Genomic DNA, 21,600 nt, shown 5'->3' on the forward strand with positions numbered 1-21,600 from the left:
ACATATATACTCAATGGTTGAGAAATAACAAAAATTATTTTAGCGAAACAAAAGACTTCTTCAAATGAAACAAAAATTAATAATAATAAGTAAAGAATTTTTTTTATATTACCTAGTAAATGAAATGTTTATGATATTAAACACTTAAATTGAGAGTATTAAATATTCTCATGTGAAAGAAAAATATACAATAAATAAAAATATTAAAAAATAATAGAAATATTCAAATGTTAGACATAAATTTTTTTTAATTGACATATATCATTTAACATAATTACATAAAGGTTATGATAAGATAAAAAATATATTAGAGATATGAATGAGTTTCATGACAAACTAAATATTTATAATAAATAAAAAATAAAAAGAATATATATATATATATATAAGGTTACTTAATTAATTGTGAATATTTTAATAATTTAAACAAGGATGGAGATATGGCGGGGACGAGTATTATGGTGGGGATATATACATCCCCATCCCCATACCCAATTGAAAAAACACTACAAGAAAACTGGCTATTATCGAGGAAAATTTATCTACGAAAAATATTTCGTAGGTAATTTTATTTTATCTACGAAAAGTAGGCGTAGATAAAGTATACATTCGTGCGTAACAGAAAAATAAATTACGTACGGAAGTTTCGTAGGTAACCATGACTGACTTTGGTGGAAAACTTTTCTACAAAGCATTACTTATAAAAGTCTGCGTAGATAACTAATATTATAAAAAAATATATAAAAAAAATTTAAAAAACGTTACCTACGAACATATTTCATATGTAAAAATCAAATTATTTTTTATCAAAAATAAAATAGACAAAATATTCACACCACTTCACTCTCACTCACTCTCGAAACCTCCACTCCTCTCACTGACTCTCGAACCCTCCACTCCACTCTCACTCACTCTCGAAACCAAAACTCTCGAAACCAACACTAGCCCTCCATCAGCACCCATCATCACTTCAACCTCCATCACTCAAAACCTCAATCAGCACAGTGCATCGTCGCAGCGACAGTGAGCCTCCATCACGCAGACGCAGCGTAATGTCATCGTCGCAGCGAAACGTAGTGTCATCGTCGCCTTTCATCGTCGCCGACCTTCATCGTCAACCCACGCAGTGACTCTGTGGCAAAAACATGTCCCGACCTTCATCGTTCACAAAGCAAAACCCTTGTCAGAAAACCCTCTGCGAATTGGGAAAAAAATTGTAAGTGATGGGTTTAGGGTTTTACATTTTGGGATGTATGTTGGTGGCTATGTGAATAATCCTCCTGAATAAGTGATGGGTTTAGGGTTTTACATTCGCTCCCTTGAATCTTTCATCTGCGTGCCTTTGATTTACAATATGCCATGCTTACTGAGGGACGAAGCTAATTTCTGTTTTGTACAGGACCTGGGTGTTCTTTTGTTGGAGTGGGTGCATTATCTGAAAATGGAGCTTTTAGACCAAATGGGAAAGTTCTGATTACAAACGAGTACAGTTGGAACAGAGGTAATCCATGGAGAAACTTATCATTCCATTATAAGTGCAAGAATTGCTCCTATATGATAAGAGTTACATTGTACTGCAGAGGCAAACATTTTGTATTTGGAGACACCAATTGGAGTGGGGTTCTCTTATGCCATAGGTGGCTCTTCCTATGAGACTGTGAATGATGAGACAATAGGTAATCTACTTTAATTGCTTTGGAAGTTTGTTCCTATGAGACTGTGAATGATGAGACACCAGTTACATTGTAATTGCTTTGGAAGTTTGTTCATTTTATTGTCTTTTAATCTTTTGAGACAAATAAGCTCTTATTTAGAAAGCTTCTTTAAATCATATCTTGTGCCAAAAAAGGAACGTACTCTACATGTGATGTTTAAGCTTTTAAAAAGTTGAGACAAAACAACAATTAGTGCTAAAAATGCGACACCACTTTTGCATGATATGATGTACTCACAAACAAAAATCAAATCACACACAACTACTCAATTATGGTATATCAAATTGGCTTCACTTTCACACTTAAATCAGAATTGTTTACATATAAAAACATCATGAAAGTTAAAATGATGAGGGAGAAAAGGTACATAATCTGTAAAAGACACCTAAAACATAAACTAGAACCATCCATACAAGTCCTAATTAATTAAAAGTGATCAAAGGAAGACTCAAAACCTGAGTTGTAAAAGAACTTCTAAAACTCACAAAGTTCGTAATCTCTTGTTTCTAGGTTTGTTATCTTGTGTTTCCGATTAAAATGTGCTTATGTAGATTTGGGTGATCAAAGTTCAGATTTGAAGAGACCTTCATGACATTAATTGCTTGAGTGTGAGATAAATTAAGGTAAATGCTTGGTTTATCTTATATACAATTTAATCTTTTATAGCTTTTTGTTTTGCTATGATGACTGTGTATTTTTGGTTGAATCTGTTATAGATACATAAACTTGCTGGTTAGAAACACTATTTATTCAAAACTACTCAAACTAGACTAAGGTAGGTCACTAACTAGACTAAACTTGCTAAAAACTACAAACTAGCACCTACAATTTACCTATTCTAAAGCAGATTTATGACACAATAAAACTCTCCAAATGCATACAAAGTAAAAATATTATAAGCTAACTAGAAATCAGTTTGTGCTATATTAAACTAAGCTAAGATGTAAAAATACTATAACTAGCCTAATAGAGCAGAATTATAGAACTAACAAAATAAAAAAATAGAAACTAAGAGTAACTAGCTACTCAAATTGATTCTAGAACTAGGATGCTGAAATTAGTAAATGTTATGACCAATACTAGACTACACTATTCTAGTATAGGTTATTGAAGCTAAACAACTAACAACTAGGCTAAACTACTATGATCCAAAACTAATTAACACTTACACTAAAAATGACTTAAAAAGAGCTAATTAACACTAATTAAGACAAGTGAGATGAATGTAGGCGGGATAATGCGAGTTCAAGTGTAGAACAAAATCTAGCACATTTATTTTCTCTGCTCTCATTACCTCTTATCTTCACTTTCTTTTGTTTTCATTTTTTTTCCTCTTCTCCATCTTTTTCTTATTTTTCTTCACCAGAATTTTCTCATTTTGTTCCAGTTTTTTCTCTCATTTTTTACTGATTCACAAGATATTTCAGTAACCAAGTGAGTCACATATGCCTCTTTATCAATAATACCCCGACACTTGAACTCAACAATGTCCCATAACTCATCCTAATTCACCTCACAGCTGTAGAATAATGTATAAACATGGTTTACGGGTCCAAGGTGCTAATAAGCTAAAAATTCATAATAAAAGTTAAAAATAGGCTCAAAAACGGGTGCAAGGGAAAATTGTCCAAGTTAGGCTATATTTGGCACTGTACAAATATGACTAGAAAGCTATCCACTCAAATTAGACACTCGATCTATCACCTACAATTCAAGAACTAAAACTAGTCAAATGGGAATTATTCAAATATGTAATGATCAATAAAAATAGAGGTAAAATGTATTAAAGTTTAAAAGAAATAAAGAAAGCTAGAAATCAACTCAAAAATCAAATTCTACAAGAAAATCAGAATTTGACTACTGAAAACCTAAAATAGAACCCTAAGACTATGCTAAAATAGGCTAAAACTAAGAATTGAACTAAGCTAAGAAATGGAAATACTAAGCAACTAGAACAATAATAGAAAGGTAAAAATAAAGTATGATATCAAAAACAATAACAAAAATAAAATCTAATTATAAGAACCTAGAAATGGAAATTTTTTAAACAACAAAAATAGCAAAATAAGCTAAGCATGGAACAAAAGTTGTAATCTATCTAAACTAATTCATACAAGTTTAAAACAGAAAACTGAGAGTAGAATTTAAGGTAACAACTGAAAACAATGAAAAATTCAAAATACCACCTATAGACTAAAATTTGTCCAATTTACAACCCAAGAAGTTAAACTATTATAGTAGTTAACAACTAGAATGAACCTATAAATTAAAACAAACCTAACACTACTAAAATCAACCAAAAACAGCCACTAAGCATGTCTAAATTCATCAATCAAAACCAAATCTGCAAGTATTTACAAAAACAAAACAGAATCTTAGAATCATCTTACTAAAACAGAGCAAACAACATAAGACTAGCTAAAATAGTAATTGCAGAATTATTTACACAACTATTGTTATAGAACAGAATGATCAAAGTAGTTTGTGTGAAAAACATGTAAAAGTTAACCTTCCAGGAAGTTTTAATGATCTTGCGACTTGTTGCAGTTCAAATTTCAACAATCAATATCCATTTTAATTTATTTTTTGACAAGTTACCACTATTTTCATCATTGATGAATATTTGATTTCATCTTTTGTTAATACTTTCTAAAAAGCAATCCATCCTTAGGTTCTTAGGGGTTTATGTTATAATATAACGATGCTAATTATTGATGATTAGCATAAAGATAGATAACATAAAGATATTCAAATGTGTAGGGAATGATTTGAACATTGTGATCTAATATATACGTAACTTCTTTAAATACACAGATCATGACTTCATTTCCTTCAAGTCGTGATTGGATGTATGATAGGGTGTATAAAGGTAGAAGAGGTTTGAAACCTACTTTCGTAGCTAGGGTTGAAGAGTTTGTCGAAATAGTCTGTCAACAAGAAAGTTATGTTAATGAAAGAGAAGGATTTATGATGTTCAAACAATCAAGCTCCATCTCTACAAGCATGGCTTTATGCTTGACTACTTTATTTGGATTGATCACAGGGAAGCCATAGAGAATATTTCCCATCATGTTGACGATGCTTCAGAAGTGGTATACATGTGACAGAAGGATAAACATTTAACTCAATGCATGAGATGTTGTGTGATGCTCTTAGACAACATGGGTCATTTGAAATACCAGAAACAAACTTCGAAGAGCCTCCGAATGAAGCAACTCAATGATTTTATAATCTGTTAGTCGAGTCAAATGAACCATTATTTGAAGGATCATCAGAGTCTAAATTATCAATCTGTGTTAGACTTTTAGCATGCAAGTCGAATTGGAATGTCCCTGACGAATGTCTAGATTTTATAGCAAAAATGCTTCAAGATGTAACACCAATGAATAAAGCTTTACCTAAAAATTACTACGATGCTAAGTGATTAGTATCAAAGCTTGGATTGACTGCTAGAAGGATTGATTGTTGTATACAAGGTTGCATGTTGTTTTACGATAATGAATATGGGAAAAATGATGGAGCACTTACACGTTGCAAATTTTGTGATATGCCAAGGTATCATGATCGGAGCACAGGAGCAAACACAAAAAAGCTTGTTCCAGTGAAAATAATGTTCTATTTACCTATAATTCCAAGGTTGCAGAGACTGTTTGCATCAATGGAAACTACTAGTCACATGTCTTGGCATCGTGAAAATAGAAGTAGCTCAGGCGTGTTACGTCATCCCTCAGATGGTGAAGCTTGGAAGCATTTTGATCAGGTACATCTAGACTTTGCAGTTGATCCACGCAATGTACGTTTGGGTTTATGCTCTGATGGATTTAACCCATTCATTCAATCAACAATCCCTTATTCTTGTTGGCCAATAATTGTCACCCCATACAATCTTCCTCCTGAAATGTGCATGACAAAGCCATTTATGTTCTTAAGTTGTCTAATACCTGGACTAAGCAATCCAAAGGCAGGAATTGATGTGTATCTCGAACCTTTGGTGGATGATCTAAAGAAGTTGTGGTTTGGTGTAGAAACATATGATATTTCAAGAAAGAAGAACTTTATCATGAGAGCTAGTTTAATGTGGACTATAAATGATTTCCCTGCATATGGGATGTTGTCTGGCTGGGGTACTCAAGGTAAATTGGCATGTCCACATTGTATGGAGCATTCAAAAGCCTTTACATTAGAAAATAGGGGGAAAAATTATTGGTTTGACTCACATCGTAGGTTTTTACCTAGTAATCATGCCTTTAGAAAGAATAAAAAAGCCTTCTTAAAAGGGAAATTTGAAACCGATGGCCCACCAACTACAATGACACCTGACTTGGTTTGGGGAAGAGTAAGGGATTTACCAATGGCCACAAAAAATCCTCGTTTGTTGAAATTACGAGGATATGGCGAGGTTCATAATTGGAGGAAAAAAATTATATTTTGGAATCTTCCTTATTGGGAAGATAATCTCTTACGACACAACCTAGATGTCATGCACATAGAAAAAAATTTCTTTGACAATATATTGAACACGGTCATGAATGTTAGTGGTAAAACAAAAGACAATGAGAAAGCAAGGATGGATCTTGCTTTATATTGTAGTCGCCCTGACTTAGAGATAAAACTGCTAGCTAATGGAAAAATGTTTAAGCCTAAAGCCAATTACTCTTTAACTATAGAGGAAGCAAAATTAGTTTGTCATTGGATAAAAGAACTTAGGGTGCCTGATGGTTATTCATCAAACTTGGCAAGATGTGCTGATGTTGAAAAGGGAAGGATACATGGGATGAAAAGTCATGATTGTCATGTGTTCATGGAATGCTTACTTCCTATTACATTTAGTACATTGCCAACACATGTTTTAAATCCCCTAATCGAAATAAGTCATTTCTTTAAAGACTTATGCTCTACGACATTGAGGTATGACGATTTGGTTACAATGGAAGAAAACATTCCACTAATTCTTTGCAAGTTGGAGAGAGTATTTCCCCCTACATTCTTTGATTCAATGGAACATCTCCCAGTTCATCTTGCATATGAAGCTAGACTTGGTGGCCCAGTGCAATATAGGTGGATGTATCCCTTTGAAAGGTAATATATGATCAATATATTTCATATAAAATGCATTTATTTAACGATTATAAAGCATGACTAAGAAACAATTTTTTTTATAGATTTATGGGAGATTCTAAGCGATCAATCAAAAATAGGGCAAGGGTTGAAGGATTGATATGTGCATCTTACATACACCGAGAAACAACTTATTTTTGTTCCCACTATTTCAAAGGTTATATGTTGTCATTGCGAAGTAGTAGAAATGAAATGGGAGTTGAAACCAATCAACCATCATTGTCCATCTTCAACCAACAAAGTTGTCCTTCTGGCAAGCCATCAATTCATTGGTTAACACAAAGAGAATGGGATTCGGTCCACGTTCATGTGTTAATCAATTGCCAAGAAGTGAAACCATACCTCGAGTAAATATTTTCCAACTACCAATTTCATTGTTATAATAAAGTTAGTTCTTTTATTAAATTAACCTTCTTAATGACTTATTTGAATAGGTCATTCCTTCAATCTCAGGAAATACCTGACTCAACTACTTCTAGTCGTGTACATGCTGATTTTCCTAGATGGTTCAAGAATCAATTATGTACTTGATAATTAAATTACACTTTCAATGTTTAATAAATAAAATATGACATTGAGTTTGTGTTGTACTGTAGGTTTACAATGAGCCTTTAAATGTGACAAACCAACACTTGAGAGATTTATCGCTACGTCCTCTTATTGAGGTTAAGCAATGGCACACGTTATATGTCAATGGTATAAGTTCCACACTAATGCATGAAGTCAAGGTAAAAAGACAATAAATAGTGGGGTTTATGTAAAAGGGTTTACAGACGGAGGTGAAGATGATTTCTATGGGATCATTAAACACATTTACGAGATAGAGTACAATACTTCAAGCACTCCCAAGAAAGTATTTGTATTTTATTGTGACTGGTTTGATCCATCACGAAGAGGTACAAAAGTGGACTTTAAATACCATGTTGTCGATATTCGGATGGATAAAAGATATGTGTCGTATGATCCATTTATAATTGCTCACAATGTAAGGCAAGTATATTATGTCTCATATCCACCATCTCGAATAGATAAACGTGGATGGTGTGCTGTAATCAAGACAAAACCTAGAGGTCGCATAGAAGCTACTGATGTAGATGATGATATGCCTTACCAAGAAGACCAAGTTTCACACGTCAATGAAGTCATAGAAGTTGAACCTATTTTAGGCTTCCAAGATTCAGAAAATGGTGTTGAAGTAGAAGATGAAGCCATAGAAGAAGACACGGAAGAAGAGGAAATTCAAGACTTTGATTTGGAAGAAGAAGATGATGAAGGGGAATTTGATGATCATGAGTCAGAAGAAGACAATGAAGAAATGGAATTGAATGATGATAGTTCTGAATAGACGTACAATAATTAGATCAATGATTTGTACCAATTTCTATTTGGACATTTTGTTGTTAGATTTGCCTTTTATGTGTTAAACTTATGGCTTTTATTAAGTACTTTTAGATGAGGGTTGCAAAATGATACATTGTACTTGTTTTTTTCTAAGAAGATTGATACAAGACTTCTCTCACTTCTTTTTAGTGCAGATTCATCTTTCACTACCAACAGTTAAAAAAAAATCTTAATGACTTCAGGTTGATAGGACCCCAATCTTTCATGCCAAAACATCCCTCCTCAATTTTGATAATAGAATCATGAACTTCAACTAAATTAGACTTCAAAATTTAAACCATTTCTAATCTTTTTAATCTTTGTCATCTTTATTTCATGTTGATCAATGATAAAACAATAATATTCGGTAAAAGGAGACCGTGTATCTTTTCTTGTTTTCAATCATTTATGAATACAAAATTATTCAGTTCCCATAGTACACTTATTTTGTATCTCTTTAAAACCAGAGAGATCCATTGCTCAAAGATTTGTCATGCTTTTCTTCTACAAGATCAGTTTTCCATTAGCAATTCATATCAGGCATGCACCCTTTGCCTAAACGCTATCATCTACTTTTATTGTTCCAACTCTTTCCAAGATACTCATATGAGGAGGAAAAAAGTGTTCTCGAGAATCACAATTTTCAAGCCTGTGATAGAGACTATGGACTCTCTTATACCAGTTAAGGGTTGTACAAGCTCTTTGCTATCAAACCCCAATCACCCATAAAACATTACAGGATAAATAGCTTGCAGTGTCCGTTATTTAACGACAGTTATATTTAAATGCCTCTACTGTGTACCTATTTTTATCAAGCAAAAGCTTGTTATGGAGTAGTTCCATAAAACAAGTGTTTTTTAGGGAGGAATAGAAGCATATCATACTAGCCTCCCCTAGTGCTTTGGAGAAATAGGAACAGAGAAAAAAATTCTAGTTGTCTTTCGATTCAAAATCTTCCAAAATCTAGTTAGGAAAGTCCTCATATGGTGACTTAGAAGTTGGTGTATGGATTGCAACTGAAAAGTCTCACTTAAAAAAGGCAGCAAAATCCGAACATAATTAACCCAAGCCTGATAAACTGTGGTAGAAAAATGTAATCAGACAACACAAGGAACACCTGTAAGGAGAGAAATGCATCTACCAGAACATCATAAATCATTGCGAAAATTAATCCTAACACCAACCAACAGTCTAATAAGTATTTTCCAAGACAATATCATAAAAGTCTTTTATCCCAGGTCAAACAGAAAAAGGCTGAAAATAAGATAGTTTGTGATATTTATGTTTTAAAAGCTTATATTGCATCGATGTAGTAAGTGAAATCTTAGGCAAACTTGAGAAGATATATATGCTATATTATGGAAAATGTTTCATTCATCGATTATATGAAAAAGTTTTATTTTTTTAGTTAAAAGAAGAGAATTTGAAGTTACTTTCTATGTGATAAATATTCCATTCTTATGCAATATATAGAAAGCATTGGAATCACATAAAACTATTTATATCTATATGTTTTGCTTAATTCAAGAAAGAGGATCTGCATTCAGTAGTTTGATATGATGTTTTAAACTATTTTTTGAACACTTTTCTCATGTAAGGATGTGATATTTAATTAAAAGTTCCAACTTGGATTTTTGTACCTTTTTCTCATTCCATCATTCATTTTGGATTGCCTTTCAGGAGCATCACATTCGAACTGGCTGTGGTTTTGTGTCTGTCATAGTCTATGAGGATCTTGACAAATCAACTCTGATCACCTATCCGGATTTAGCACCAAACTGTTAGCACTGCCAATTTATTTTCTTTTACATAGTTCCACTTGTTTAAGGATCACCTATTGTTTCCAAGGATTGTTTTTCTGTCCAGAGGCAGCTTCTTTACTGCTTCACAACTTTTGCCAAGAGAGACAACAAACCTTGCTCGGACTACAAGATGCAGGAGCAGTCGCTAGTTATTTTGCTGCAAAGATCTATGGCTTGGATATACTTGTTGAAGACATTCAGGTCTAGGTTGATGGCATCAGTGTTTTGACCTGTTATTGGAAGTTTCGGTTTGTAGTAGATTTCATTGCTAATAGGTTTGCATTTGCAGGATGATAGTGATAATGTCACTCGATTTTTAATGTTAGCGCGAGAACCTATAATTCCAGGCACTGATAGGCCATTTAAGGTACTCAGAATAAATAGAAGAAATTATTGAATAGAAAACATCATATTTCTCCGGATTCCTACATTGATTGGTTTTTATGCTTACTAATCAATATTAAATATTGCTATTGATTTGTCAGACAAGCATAGTTTTTTCTTTAGAAGAAGGTCCTGGGGTTCTTTTCAAGGCTCTTGCTGTTTTTGCATTGCGTTAGGTTAACCTCAATATGTAAGTTGATGTTTTCCTTTGCTTCTCTTCTTTTTCTCTATTTACTGATGGCATGAACTATGTTCTTGTCTAGGCTTGGTGCAGTGATGTGTATGGAACTTCTTTCCTCAATATGTGTTCAATACTCCTTTTTTCCCTTTTGTAGTAATTAAAGGAATAACAGAACACAATGTGTTCGGTCTATCACAATAATACATCTTAAAGATAAGGATTTATCCATAATTAATTATTAAAGATCTTCTAATCAAGGATTAATTATGTTCTTCTTGTATCAAGGATTTATCCATTAATTATTAACTTTGACAGAGCATGAGTTTTCAATGAGCCCTTAAATTGATGTTTCGACAACTACTCAAGATTGTAAAGGTATTTGGCTAAAAGTAAAATTTGGTACAATTCTTGACATGCAGTCTTTAAACTGAAATGGGGTCTTAATTGGTGTTGTTGTCCGATTGAAGGATGAGATTATTACAATACACATTTTACAAGAGTTTAGCTTGATAACAAATTTGAGTGGATAATTTACTGACATTTCTAATGCATGTGCAACTGATTTGTATATGTTCTTCTTTGCAGTTGTAGATATGTCATCAGGATGTAATAAAGACATTCCTGAACCATCTTTGCCTATTGTCAAAAAGGGGAGAAAGGGGACAATGAAGGGAAGACGACCAAAATATGTTCTTATATTACCATCACAAAAAACACATATACTTGAATCCCCTATTGATCAACAAAATCCTTCTACAACTGCAAATGTTGTACCAATTCCTTCCCAACCATCAATAGCCGAATCTACCCCTTCCCAACCCTCAATTGACCAACCCATACCTTCTCAACCCCCCATTGTTCAACCTGTGCAACCTCATGTTAATGAACCTACACTGTCATCTATGGCTTCCCAATGTGTTGGTGCTAGATTGACATCATTATCTTCCCCCTCTCAACAAAATGATACACCAACCTTAATACCCACCCGATCTATTCATAATGTACTTCAGGAAGACCAACACATGTCTACCGAAGAAGCAGGTGAACCATCCATAAATGAAGACAATGACCCTCATGTTGGTGCAATGCTTGAAATTATTGAACCTTGTAATGATGGGTAATAATCAACACTAGTTGAAATCATTTTTTCTTTTATATTATATGGTTTTTTTCATATTGACATCATATTTTTCCATAATGTGTTTATATTTTTAGGTTTTACCTAAGTAGAGTTGCCTCCAAGGCAATCACAAAGACAATTAAGCAACAATATGTTGAGCCATGGTTAACTTGGGGTGCAATGTTAGATGAAGAGAAGGAGATCTTCTTCCAAAGGTTCAAGGTAAGTTTATATTTGTAACCAACCCTTTACTAGATTTCAATTAAGCATATTTAATTTCTTTGCATATATTGTTTACTGTAATAATCAATATCTTAACTACTATATTATCTCTTAATGTAGAGAAAGGTTACTTGGAGACCTGAACATGAGGAGAAGATTAGAAAGATTTTCAACACAAAGGCCTCTCATAGACTTTCTGAAATCTTCAAGGAAGCAAGAAAAACCTCACTAGATGTTTGATAGAGTATGGAACAGTTTGCTTGCTAAGTGGAACCAACCCGAGTTTCGATCAAAGAGTGCTCGTAATCAAAAGAATCGAGCATCTGAGAAGGGTGGATGTTTGCACACAGGTGGCTCAATCACCATCCATGAGCATGCCCTTCGCATGGTATGTACACTAAAAAATTATGTTACATAACTTGATGACTATTATATCATGATTAATTAGTTTTGGTTATAGGCATAACAATTGGGTCGTCCTGTACATTTTGATGAGCTTTTCCACCATACTCATGTTCGCAAGAATACCGGTGATTTTGTAGATCACAGATCTTAACAAACATATGTAATTTCTCTAACTTAGATCTTTTCTCCTTTTTAAATATAAAGATTTGCCATTATATAACATGTCTATTTTGAATATCAGGAGGAATTTCAAACTATATTTTCCCAAGCAAGATCTGAGGCTGCTTCTTGTGGTGAAGGAGAAGAAATATCTCCATTGAGCCCTAGTGAGGAAGAGAAGTTAAGGAAAAAAAGTTGGTTAGTTGCTGCTAGTGGCAAAAATCCTAAGGGACGAGTATATGGTGTTGGAAAACTGAATGAAAATTATCTTTGTGGGGAAGCCTTCACACAATAACCATTCAGTTCTACAAGTATGGATTCACAAAAGATTCTAAGGTTGGAAGAAGAAATTCGTCAATCTAGGGAGGAGTTTCGTCAATCTAGGGAGGAGAATCAACGATTGCAGAGAAAATTAGAATCCCTAGTAACTGTTGTTCTCCCTCTTCTTCCTCCCGCCGCACAAACCATTTTGCAAGACGTCAATGAACAACCACAAAATGAGGATCAAAACCAAGATGATGCTCGGGAGAGGAACCACCAGCATGGGCAAAACTCTTCTCATTATGCAGATTATTAGTTAGGTTTGTAATTATAGGACTTGTTGAACTAGGTGTAAAATTAGTTAGTTTTTAAATTGTAGGACTTGACCTATGTAGCTTATTTGTTAGTTTCTTAATCTGTGTTATCTACTTTATTTTATATTTGTAGGTTTATAGTTTTGATGTGATGATATGAATGGTGCTAAACCTTTGGATAACTATGTTGTTTTATATTTGAAGGTGTTATTTGAATGCTGGAATGTTTGTAGGATCTACAGGTGGAGTCTAGCTTTTATGTCTAGACATCACTTCTCTTGTTTATGATATAAAACTACTATATTTTCTAATTCTAGAATATGTTAAGTAGACAAAATTGTCTACTGCATTGTTTACAAGTGTAGTTTAGAGGTAAGTCCTGACAAATATATAATGATAATTTTTAGAAATTAAAATTATTTATAATTTTTAATATTATAACGTTATCTACGAAAAGTTTCATATGTAAATTATCTACAAAACTTGCCATAGATAATTACCTACGAAGACCTTCGTAGGTAATTTACATATGCGGCAAATGTAGGAGATAATTACCTACGAAATATTTCGTAGATAATTTACCTACGAAGATTTTCGTAGGTAAATTACATACGCAGAATATCGTAGATATATTACCTACGACAGTTTTCGTAGATAAGTTATCTACGAAATGTTTCGTAGATAACTCCAGCTGTAATTTATGCACCCACTATTTTCGTAGATAATGATATTTGTAGGTTATTCGTAGATAATTATCTACGTCTTTCTTTCGTAGATAATGTTCGTAGGTAAAGTTACCTACCAGCTCAATACCTACAAAATTTGCTTCGTAGGTAATTCGTAGATAACAACGCATTACCTATGAAAAGTGAACATTACCTACGAAAAACTGGCGTAGATAATAAGCTGATTTCTTGTAGTGAAATCGGAGATTCCCCATACCCATACTTATACCCAGTCAATGCGAGAATTCCCCGTCAAAACGGGGACGGGTTCGGACAATACCCACAGAAACGAGTTTATTTGTCATCTCTAATTTTATGTGCTTTGATCATTTGAGGTTATCTTTGATTTTTTTAGATGAATTAGAAATATCGGTCTTCTTTACTTAATTACTTTGACCTAGTTTTACCTTTTTCCTATACAATTCTCTATTTGTTTGAAAGAAAGCATTAAGATATCTCTTCATTTTTAGAAAATAGTTTCCTACATTATAAAAACGTCTTTTTAAAAAAAAAGTAATATAAAAAATAATAAAAGTTGAAAAATATTTGCGAGCCCAATACTACTAATCTTTTTGGCCAATATAAGTTTTGTCAACTTTATTCTTTATTTCTTAATATAGAACGATCACTAAAAAAAATATTTTTTATTGACGATAGATTTTTAGCAGTTAATAATCCCCTAAAAATATTTTTATTTCTATTACTTTTCTTTAACCGTGATTATCCGTCAATTATATTATTTTAAACTTAATTAGTAAGTTTTTTATTTTTCAAAGCTTCCTTTTCACCTCTTTCTCACTTTTTTTTTTCATTTATCAACACCTTTACAATGTCGTAAACTCGTCGACCACCACTTCTACTATCGTCGGCGAGATCAAGATCTTTACCACAACGGTGACACCACTCACCACCTAGTCTCCCTCACCGCTATATCTACTAGTTCAGTCTCTTAACCGCTCATCCATGTGTTTCCGTGTTTCGTCTCTCTGGTAAGTGGTGCTTCCCACTTCATCGTCTTATTATAGGTTTATTTTCCTCCATTTGTGATGCCTACTCTATTTGCGATTGTCAGTTCTTGTATGATCTCAGATAGTATATTTTATTCTCTCACCTATGTAATTTAGTGATGAAGCATTGACCCCAACCAAGGATGGAGGCAAATGCTTAAGAAGACTAAGCATATTTAGAAAGGAAGTTCACTAATCCTTCATCCCTTTCATTTGTGTTTGCTATTTTTGATTCCATAAGTTGACTTAGTTGAATCAACTTTAGTTGACTTGTTGACCTTTGACTAGGTTTGACTTGTTGAATATAGTTGACTTGACTTAAGCCAACATGCTAATCTATGTTTATTTACTTTGTAGGTTAATTAGGAGTAAGAAAGCAATGCTAGGTGGCGCATGGTGATTGGGGAGCATAAATGATGTGGAGGAGAGAGTAAAGCAAAGGCATAAAGCATAAAGTAAAAGGCATGAAGCAAGTGTACCTATGTACCTTTGGTCTCCTTTGTTTTTAGCACACTTTGGCCACTTTTTGGAGACATATGAGACACATTCTTTGTCTCCTTTTGTGCTAGAACGAAATTAGCCTTGCACACACCATAGTTAGCTCTTTTGTCTCTCATTTTTGTAACCTTATTTGACCTAGTTTCTAGAAGCTAAGGTTAGGTTTTTGTAGAGACATCCTTAGGTATCTTTTATTTGCTTAGAGGCCCCTAAACTCTTCTATATAAGGGGTGCTCCTAGACATGTAAAAGGGTTGAACATTTTGAAGTAAAAACACTCTTGTGTCTCAACCATTTGTGAGAGTTTCCTCCCTAGGGAGTGAATACTTTTAAACCTTATCTTGCATAGCAAGTGGCGGCACACATCCACTCATCTTCAAGGTTTCCATGGCTTCTAGCCTAGCCTTGTAGTGGCGTGCTTCTCACATTTTTATCATTTCTTTCCTTTCCATTTTATGTTTTCTTCTTCCTTTAATTGTTCTTGGTTTTCTATAGTTTATGTTCTTTCTATTTCCTTTTTGTTTGAATCAATCCATCATCTTCTTCTCTTGAGCTTTGTGAAAGGAACCTTCACATCTAGATAGCTTGCTATCTTAATGTCCAGTGGGGATTTCACGTAGCTTTCTTAATCAACTCACACCATATTCAAAAATCTAAAGAGGAACAAGATAATCCTTCATCATTTAGGGTTTAGTTTCTGTAGTTGTTAATTTATTTGAATTTTTGAATAATATGAGAAAGGAAAGGTGAACTCTTCCTTCGTTGATGAAACAAAGGGTGTACTATTCAATTCACATGAGCTTCAGCATTCACAACAACAACGAAGAAGAATGTGAGGCAACGAATGAGTGGGAAATAACTCCAAGGGATGTAGGTAATTCTGATTTAGATCTCTAATTTGTTTCATTTTCTCAAGGAGCTACCTGTAATTATTCAAGTTGTAGAGAGAGAGAGAGAAGAACTTTTTGGCTTATGTTCCCATTTCGACTAAGATTTCTCTTGGAAAGTTGAAACGGGTTGTTATGAATGATATGGAGTGCAGTGCAACTCCTCCGTAGGGAGAGTGGTTTAACGCGATCTTTTAGTTGCGAAGTGGAATTCTGACGAACAATATATAAATTACTTCAATTTTTCTGTCTTCAAAGATTTGAAGGAACTCGACTTGTCATATGGTAATATAGTTGGTTGTGTGGGGGATGAAGGCATTAATCACTAAAACTATGAATTTTCATATTATGTTGTACAACATACTTATTATTTGATAACGTTGTTGTTTACCTTTTATTGATGTTAAGTTTTGTGAATAAAATCAACTCCTACCTAACTTTTATTGGGGATTCCTCATTTTTCACGAATAGAAACACCTTGGGTGCTTGGGAGAGACTCTTGGAGGCTATTAGGGGTGTTGGGAAACTCTCCCTTCTCTTTCTTGGGTTTCCTTCTTCATCCATGGAGGTTTTACCCCTTTTGGGTTAGAGAGGATGATGGGCTACGAAATTGAAGGCAGAGATGTGAATGGGAGGCGCAATAGAACCATGGAGCAATATTCAAGAACCTTGGGAGAGGGATTGTTTCTACTTTATGGTTCCAATTTCTTCCCTATTCTTCAATTTTGTAAAACCCTAGGTTCTCCACCATGGAGAGAAATTTCTATTTGTTGAGATTAGATGTAAAACATTGAATTCTTGTGTAAAATTGTGTTGTTAATTTATATGCTTTTCCAATTTATGTTAGTATTTGATTTCCTTGCTTAATGCTTGATTTGTGATTCTTAAGGTGTTGGGAAACATCTTTAGAATCTAGATTTGAAATTAAATACCTAATGGATGCTTGTATCTAGGAATAGAACTTGGTTCATTAGTAATCTTAGATTCTTGAAACTAATGCATGATTTCACTTGTTGAGGATTCAAGGAATTGAAACTTGATGAGTAATCATAGGCTCAAAGGCTCTAGGAATAGGATTTGAGTATTCTTGTGAATTGATTTTAACATGAATATGGAATTGAGATTTAGAATGCATGAGAATGAAATGGTTGAAGTCTAATCTTGACAAATTGTAAATACACTATGTTAATTTATTGTTGCACACCAACTGTTTCATAAAATACAAAAAGAGTTTCCATATTTTTTTGTGTAAACTTTGTATCTAATTGAGTCGTGAATTGCAAGAGTTGTCATGTGTTGCACAAGTCCCTTGGGAGAGAACGATAACATACTTATTACTTGCTATGTGCGACTGGTGCACTTGCCGTGTTGGTTTTTCACTAACATTATTTCAACTTTATTTTACAACATTGCAAAATTACCAAATCTGGAGGTACTTGACATGCTAGGTGATCTTGCCAACATTCTATCTTGTTTGGATGTCCTTCCATCTCTTAACAAGGAATGAGTTCAATACATCTTCATTAAACCACTATGAGATTAGCAATTTTATTTATTTTAAGAAATGACAACACTATTATTTTTTATTATCATGAAGATCTCTAATTTTTTATACTATATTTTCTTTTTCACATTTGTTGGCTTCTTTCACAACTTTTTGGTGCATATATGTAATTTAAGTTTTTGAAACTGTCTCATAAAAGCTGCTTAGTCTGGAGGTCCTTTACATAAGTAATAAATATTTGACTAATGACATCTTGGCATCCCTGGAGGGATTCACATCTTTAAAGAAACTTTATTTGGTTGAAAATCTTGAGGTCCTTGAGTTGTCCAAGAACAACTTCAACAACACTGATATTGGCTTTCCTCTTAATGGACTCTCATCTCTTAAGTCTTTATATTTAGGAGATAATGAATTGACTTGGAGATCAATTTATAGTACGGTCCCATATACTTTCCATATTATAGAAATCTTCATTATTTGTTTGTTTTGTATTATTAAATACATCTAACGGTCTATAATCAAAATATGTATTGTTAGATATATCAAAATTGAGTTATTTGGAGACCCTTGACTTAGGGGAGAATGACTTGAACGAGTATGAGAGTATCTTGAGGCCTTTGAAAGGTTAGTTGTGATTAACATTTGATAGCATTTTATATTTAAACAAGATATGATTGTATGCATGCTCTTTATTCATAATTAGTTGATTTTCTCAATTTTGTCATTATCAGAGAAAGATAGATTTAAATGGCCAACCAATTTGATATCAAATAGTTTGAGCAAAAGATTTGTTTCATCTATCACTAAAAAATAACATGGTTTTATTAGCAGTTAAATTCTGCTAGTTAGTTTACCTCGCTAAAAAATTATCATTTGTGTTGGTTTATTTTACCCTACTAAATTATGCTAGTTATATTATCACTTATGTATTATTTGGATATTTTTAACTTTTTATAATTAGAATGAACATAACTCTTCTACCTAATCTTTGTCCCTTAGAAAGACATTGTTGTTGTTGACGGTGATGAAAAATGATAGTCATATCTTGTTATTTATAATTACTTGAAATCAGAATACGTAGCTTCTGCATATTCCAAAGTAGCAGCAAATGAATATAGATTTGCATTATAATGCTTTAACTAAACCATGGAACAAGAATTGTGTCAAAAATAAAAAAATTAGCTTGCTGATGTTGATTGCATTGAGGGTTTACTTAGTTTTAGGTTTATCAATTGGATCGGAGAAAGGTCAGACAGTTGAGACCACTAAACCACTAAGGTTAATGTTTTAACCGCTGGTATTACTATCAGAAAAGAAAAAAAAAATTACTAGCGGTTAAAAATCGCTAGAAAATTTACTTTTATTATGTGATATTTTATCATATTTTGACGGTTAAAAACCGCCACAAAATTTTTTGACGACTAAAAACCGCCACAAAATTTATCATTTTGACGGCTAAAAACCGCCACAAAAATATATCACTTTTTACTGTTAAAAACCGCTACAAAATATATATTTTTGACGGTTAAAAATTGCCACAAAATATATCATTTTTTGATCGTCAAGAACCGCCACAAAATATATCATATTTTGACAGTTAAGATCTACTACAAAATATATCATATTTTAATAATTAAAAACTATCAAAAAGGTACTAAGTTTTTGTTTTCATAAATTTCACAATGCAAAAAGTTCACCTGCACAACTCCATGACCACATAAACATAGTTCTTGTCGTCATAAGAACCTTTGAACTCTACAATGTTGGATTGTCCACTTGAATGCTGCATAATTTGAATCTCTTGCATAGGAATATTGCACATAATTGAGCAATCAAAAGGCACTACAAAGGAAAATAACATACCATAAGTACAATTGTAAGAAAATAAAAGCAGAACATTCAACATTTAATATAATAAAAAGAATTAACAAGAAGGAACAAAACACAAGTTTGATTATAGGGGCTAAATGGAAGAAAATAGTGAAATTATAGTAGGGTTTATGCTTTATAATCTTGTTACCATTTACATCAAATATAATTTAGTCAAGATACTACCAGAGAGGATAAAAGAACATTAAGACAATGTACATGAGCTTAAAAGAGTTGTTTAAGCCCTTTACCTTAATTGTTGACCCTGATTATTTGGTCTTGAAGTGCTTGGTTAACTTACACTTGTGGACTAGGAATACCAACAACTAAGGATCTACATCAGGAATTCCAATATCCTGATGTAGTTAGTATTCCAACTTCTCACTAGCTATATTAGGCAGTAGAGTTGATCTTGTATTATATCCAGAACTGCTTGTAGAGTCTTTATATAATTCCATTTGCCTATAATAGATTAGAAAAGCTATTAGATATTTCCAAAACTTCATTGATATTACTTCCATAAACATCAGTTGTATCAAGAGAACAACAATATCAATAGACATAGCAAGGGAGAGAGTGTGTTTCAAATTGACTTTCTAGTTCACTGAGTTTAGGAAAGTAGTTACCTTATCAAACTGAACCAATACAAGATGATGTGTCTTTTGATCATCTCATTGTTCTATCTCATCCAAATCATCATCATCATCATCTCCTTCATTTAATGGAGGTTCATCATCCTCCTCCTCAATAATTTGCAACTATATTCTAACACTTCTAATAATTAATAAAGGAAACAGAATCAACAATTGTTAGATAAAAAATATAACTATAAGCCATAAAAATCTTAAACTATGACTAATGCATTCACATTATGGAATTATAGTGCTCTTACAACTTTTCTCTAGTCCTAAAACAAATAATTAATGTCTTAATTTTCTGCTTCACTAGGCCATGTCGAGAGGAAGTATATAGAAGTGTCAAATGGTGCCTCTTGGATTGAAGCAACTATGAATTTATCAAGTTTTGATAATTCAGAGATTTTTTGTGCACAAAGTTCAGGTACAATCTGTAGTTTGAAAATATTGTAGATTAAGTGTGGAACTTCTTTTAACATGCTCACTATGTGTAGCTGTGTTCATTGCGAAGACCTTTTGCACGGAGGAATGTGATAACTTTTTCTGTAACAACAGTGTCACAACTATATGCTATCTTAATAGAGTTTTTATTCTTTAAGTTCAACTTGCACTGCTACGAGACCAGCTGGACCCCTTAAAATATCAGTGTTTCCTTCAATAGTAACTACCCATGCATCCCTTCCTACATACCTTGCTAGTGAACAAACTATGGTACAAATGCTAACTATAGTTTGGATAACAATCTGTAATAAACAAAGTTTAGTTAAGCTAATAAATTGAAACAAAATTGTAATAAAATGGTAATGGATAATGCCCACATGCCTCTTTTAATGACATTTACAATTTATTTAGTGTTTCATTTTGAGGTTTGCACACTTAATCAACATTACTATTTTTTTCTTCAGTACTTGTTTTCTGCTTGCCTTCTCTTGTCTAGGAATATAATGTACATGCAGATATGAGTAATGGGTATGTGCTGACTTTTTTCTATCTGTATAATGTTAAAGGCAACATAGTATGCCTAATGTTAGCATGATTTCCCAATATTTCACTATATTTTATACCAAGAATATTAATGTCTCATACTAGATCCTATTTTTATGTTAGGAAGATGGATAGCAGCTACTGTTTTTGAGTGCCCGTGCTATTGTCTAATGTTATTCCAAGCAATTGGACTCCCAAAGCAACTTATACATCACGCTTGAATTTCCTTTCTTGAACAACCATTTTCAAGCCACAGGGAACAACAATGAAGGAACCATTTTCTTGACCTTAGTTAGTGTCTGTTGTGTTTTTAAATAAGAAACAAAAGTAAAAGTTGAGTGCACAAGGTTATCCAATGCCGTTTTCGTTTCTTAGTTTTACTTCTTCTTTTTTTTGCATTTGTATAGCTATAAGTTTCTGATTTCTGTGGT

General features: G+C 33.1%; 1 protein-coding gene and 1 long non-coding RNA gene across 16 annotated transcripts; both read left to right on the forward strand.

Annotated features, from left to right (window-relative positions):
• The first annotated feature begins 861 nt into the window (after positions 1–861).
• LOC114181840 lies at positions 862–13,296 on the forward strand. 14 transcript variants are annotated; one of them, XR_003603942.1, is made up of 13 exons: positions 862–1,216; positions 1,400–1,501; positions 1,581–1,676; positions 2,226–2,338; positions 5,271–5,475; positions 9,894–10,216; positions 10,305–10,382; positions 10,501–10,589; positions 11,166–11,697; positions 11,796–11,922; positions 12,043–12,310; positions 12,383–12,487; positions 12,569–13,296. It is a non-coding gene; the product is annotated as an uncharacterized LOC114181840 (long non-coding RNA). The 14 variants fall into 14 exon arrangements; XR_003603951.1 differs by lacking the exon at positions 5,271–5,475 and having other exon boundaries at positions 9,894–9,993; positions 10,080–10,216; XR_003603945.1 differs by having other exon boundaries at positions 2,267–2,338.
• LOC114181839 lies at positions 5,484–9,885 on the forward strand. Of its 2 annotated transcripts, XM_028068443.1 has the most exons (4): positions 5,484–6,794; positions 6,878–7,180; positions 7,268–7,339; positions 7,430–9,885. In XM_028068443.1, the coding sequence occupies exons 1-4, from the start codon at positions 5,614–5,616 to the stop codon at positions 7,446–7,448; spliced, it is 1,575 nt and encodes a 524-aa protein (XP_027924244.1). In that variant the 5' UTR covers positions 5,484–5,613; the 3' UTR covers positions 7,449–9,885. The 2 variants fall into 2 exon arrangements, with proteins under 2 accessions (XP_027924244.1, XP_027924243.1); XM_028068442.1 differs by having other exon boundaries at positions 7,268–9,885.
• Positions 13,297–21,600: the final 8,304 nt, after the last annotated feature.

Source organism: Vigna unguiculata, chromosome 4 (genome assembly GCF_004118075.2).
Source record: "Vigna unguiculata cultivar IT97K-499-35 chromosome 4, ASM411807v1, whole genome shotgun sequence".
NCBI lineage: Eukaryota > Viridiplantae > Streptophyta > Magnoliopsida > Fabales > Fabaceae > Vigna > Vigna unguiculata.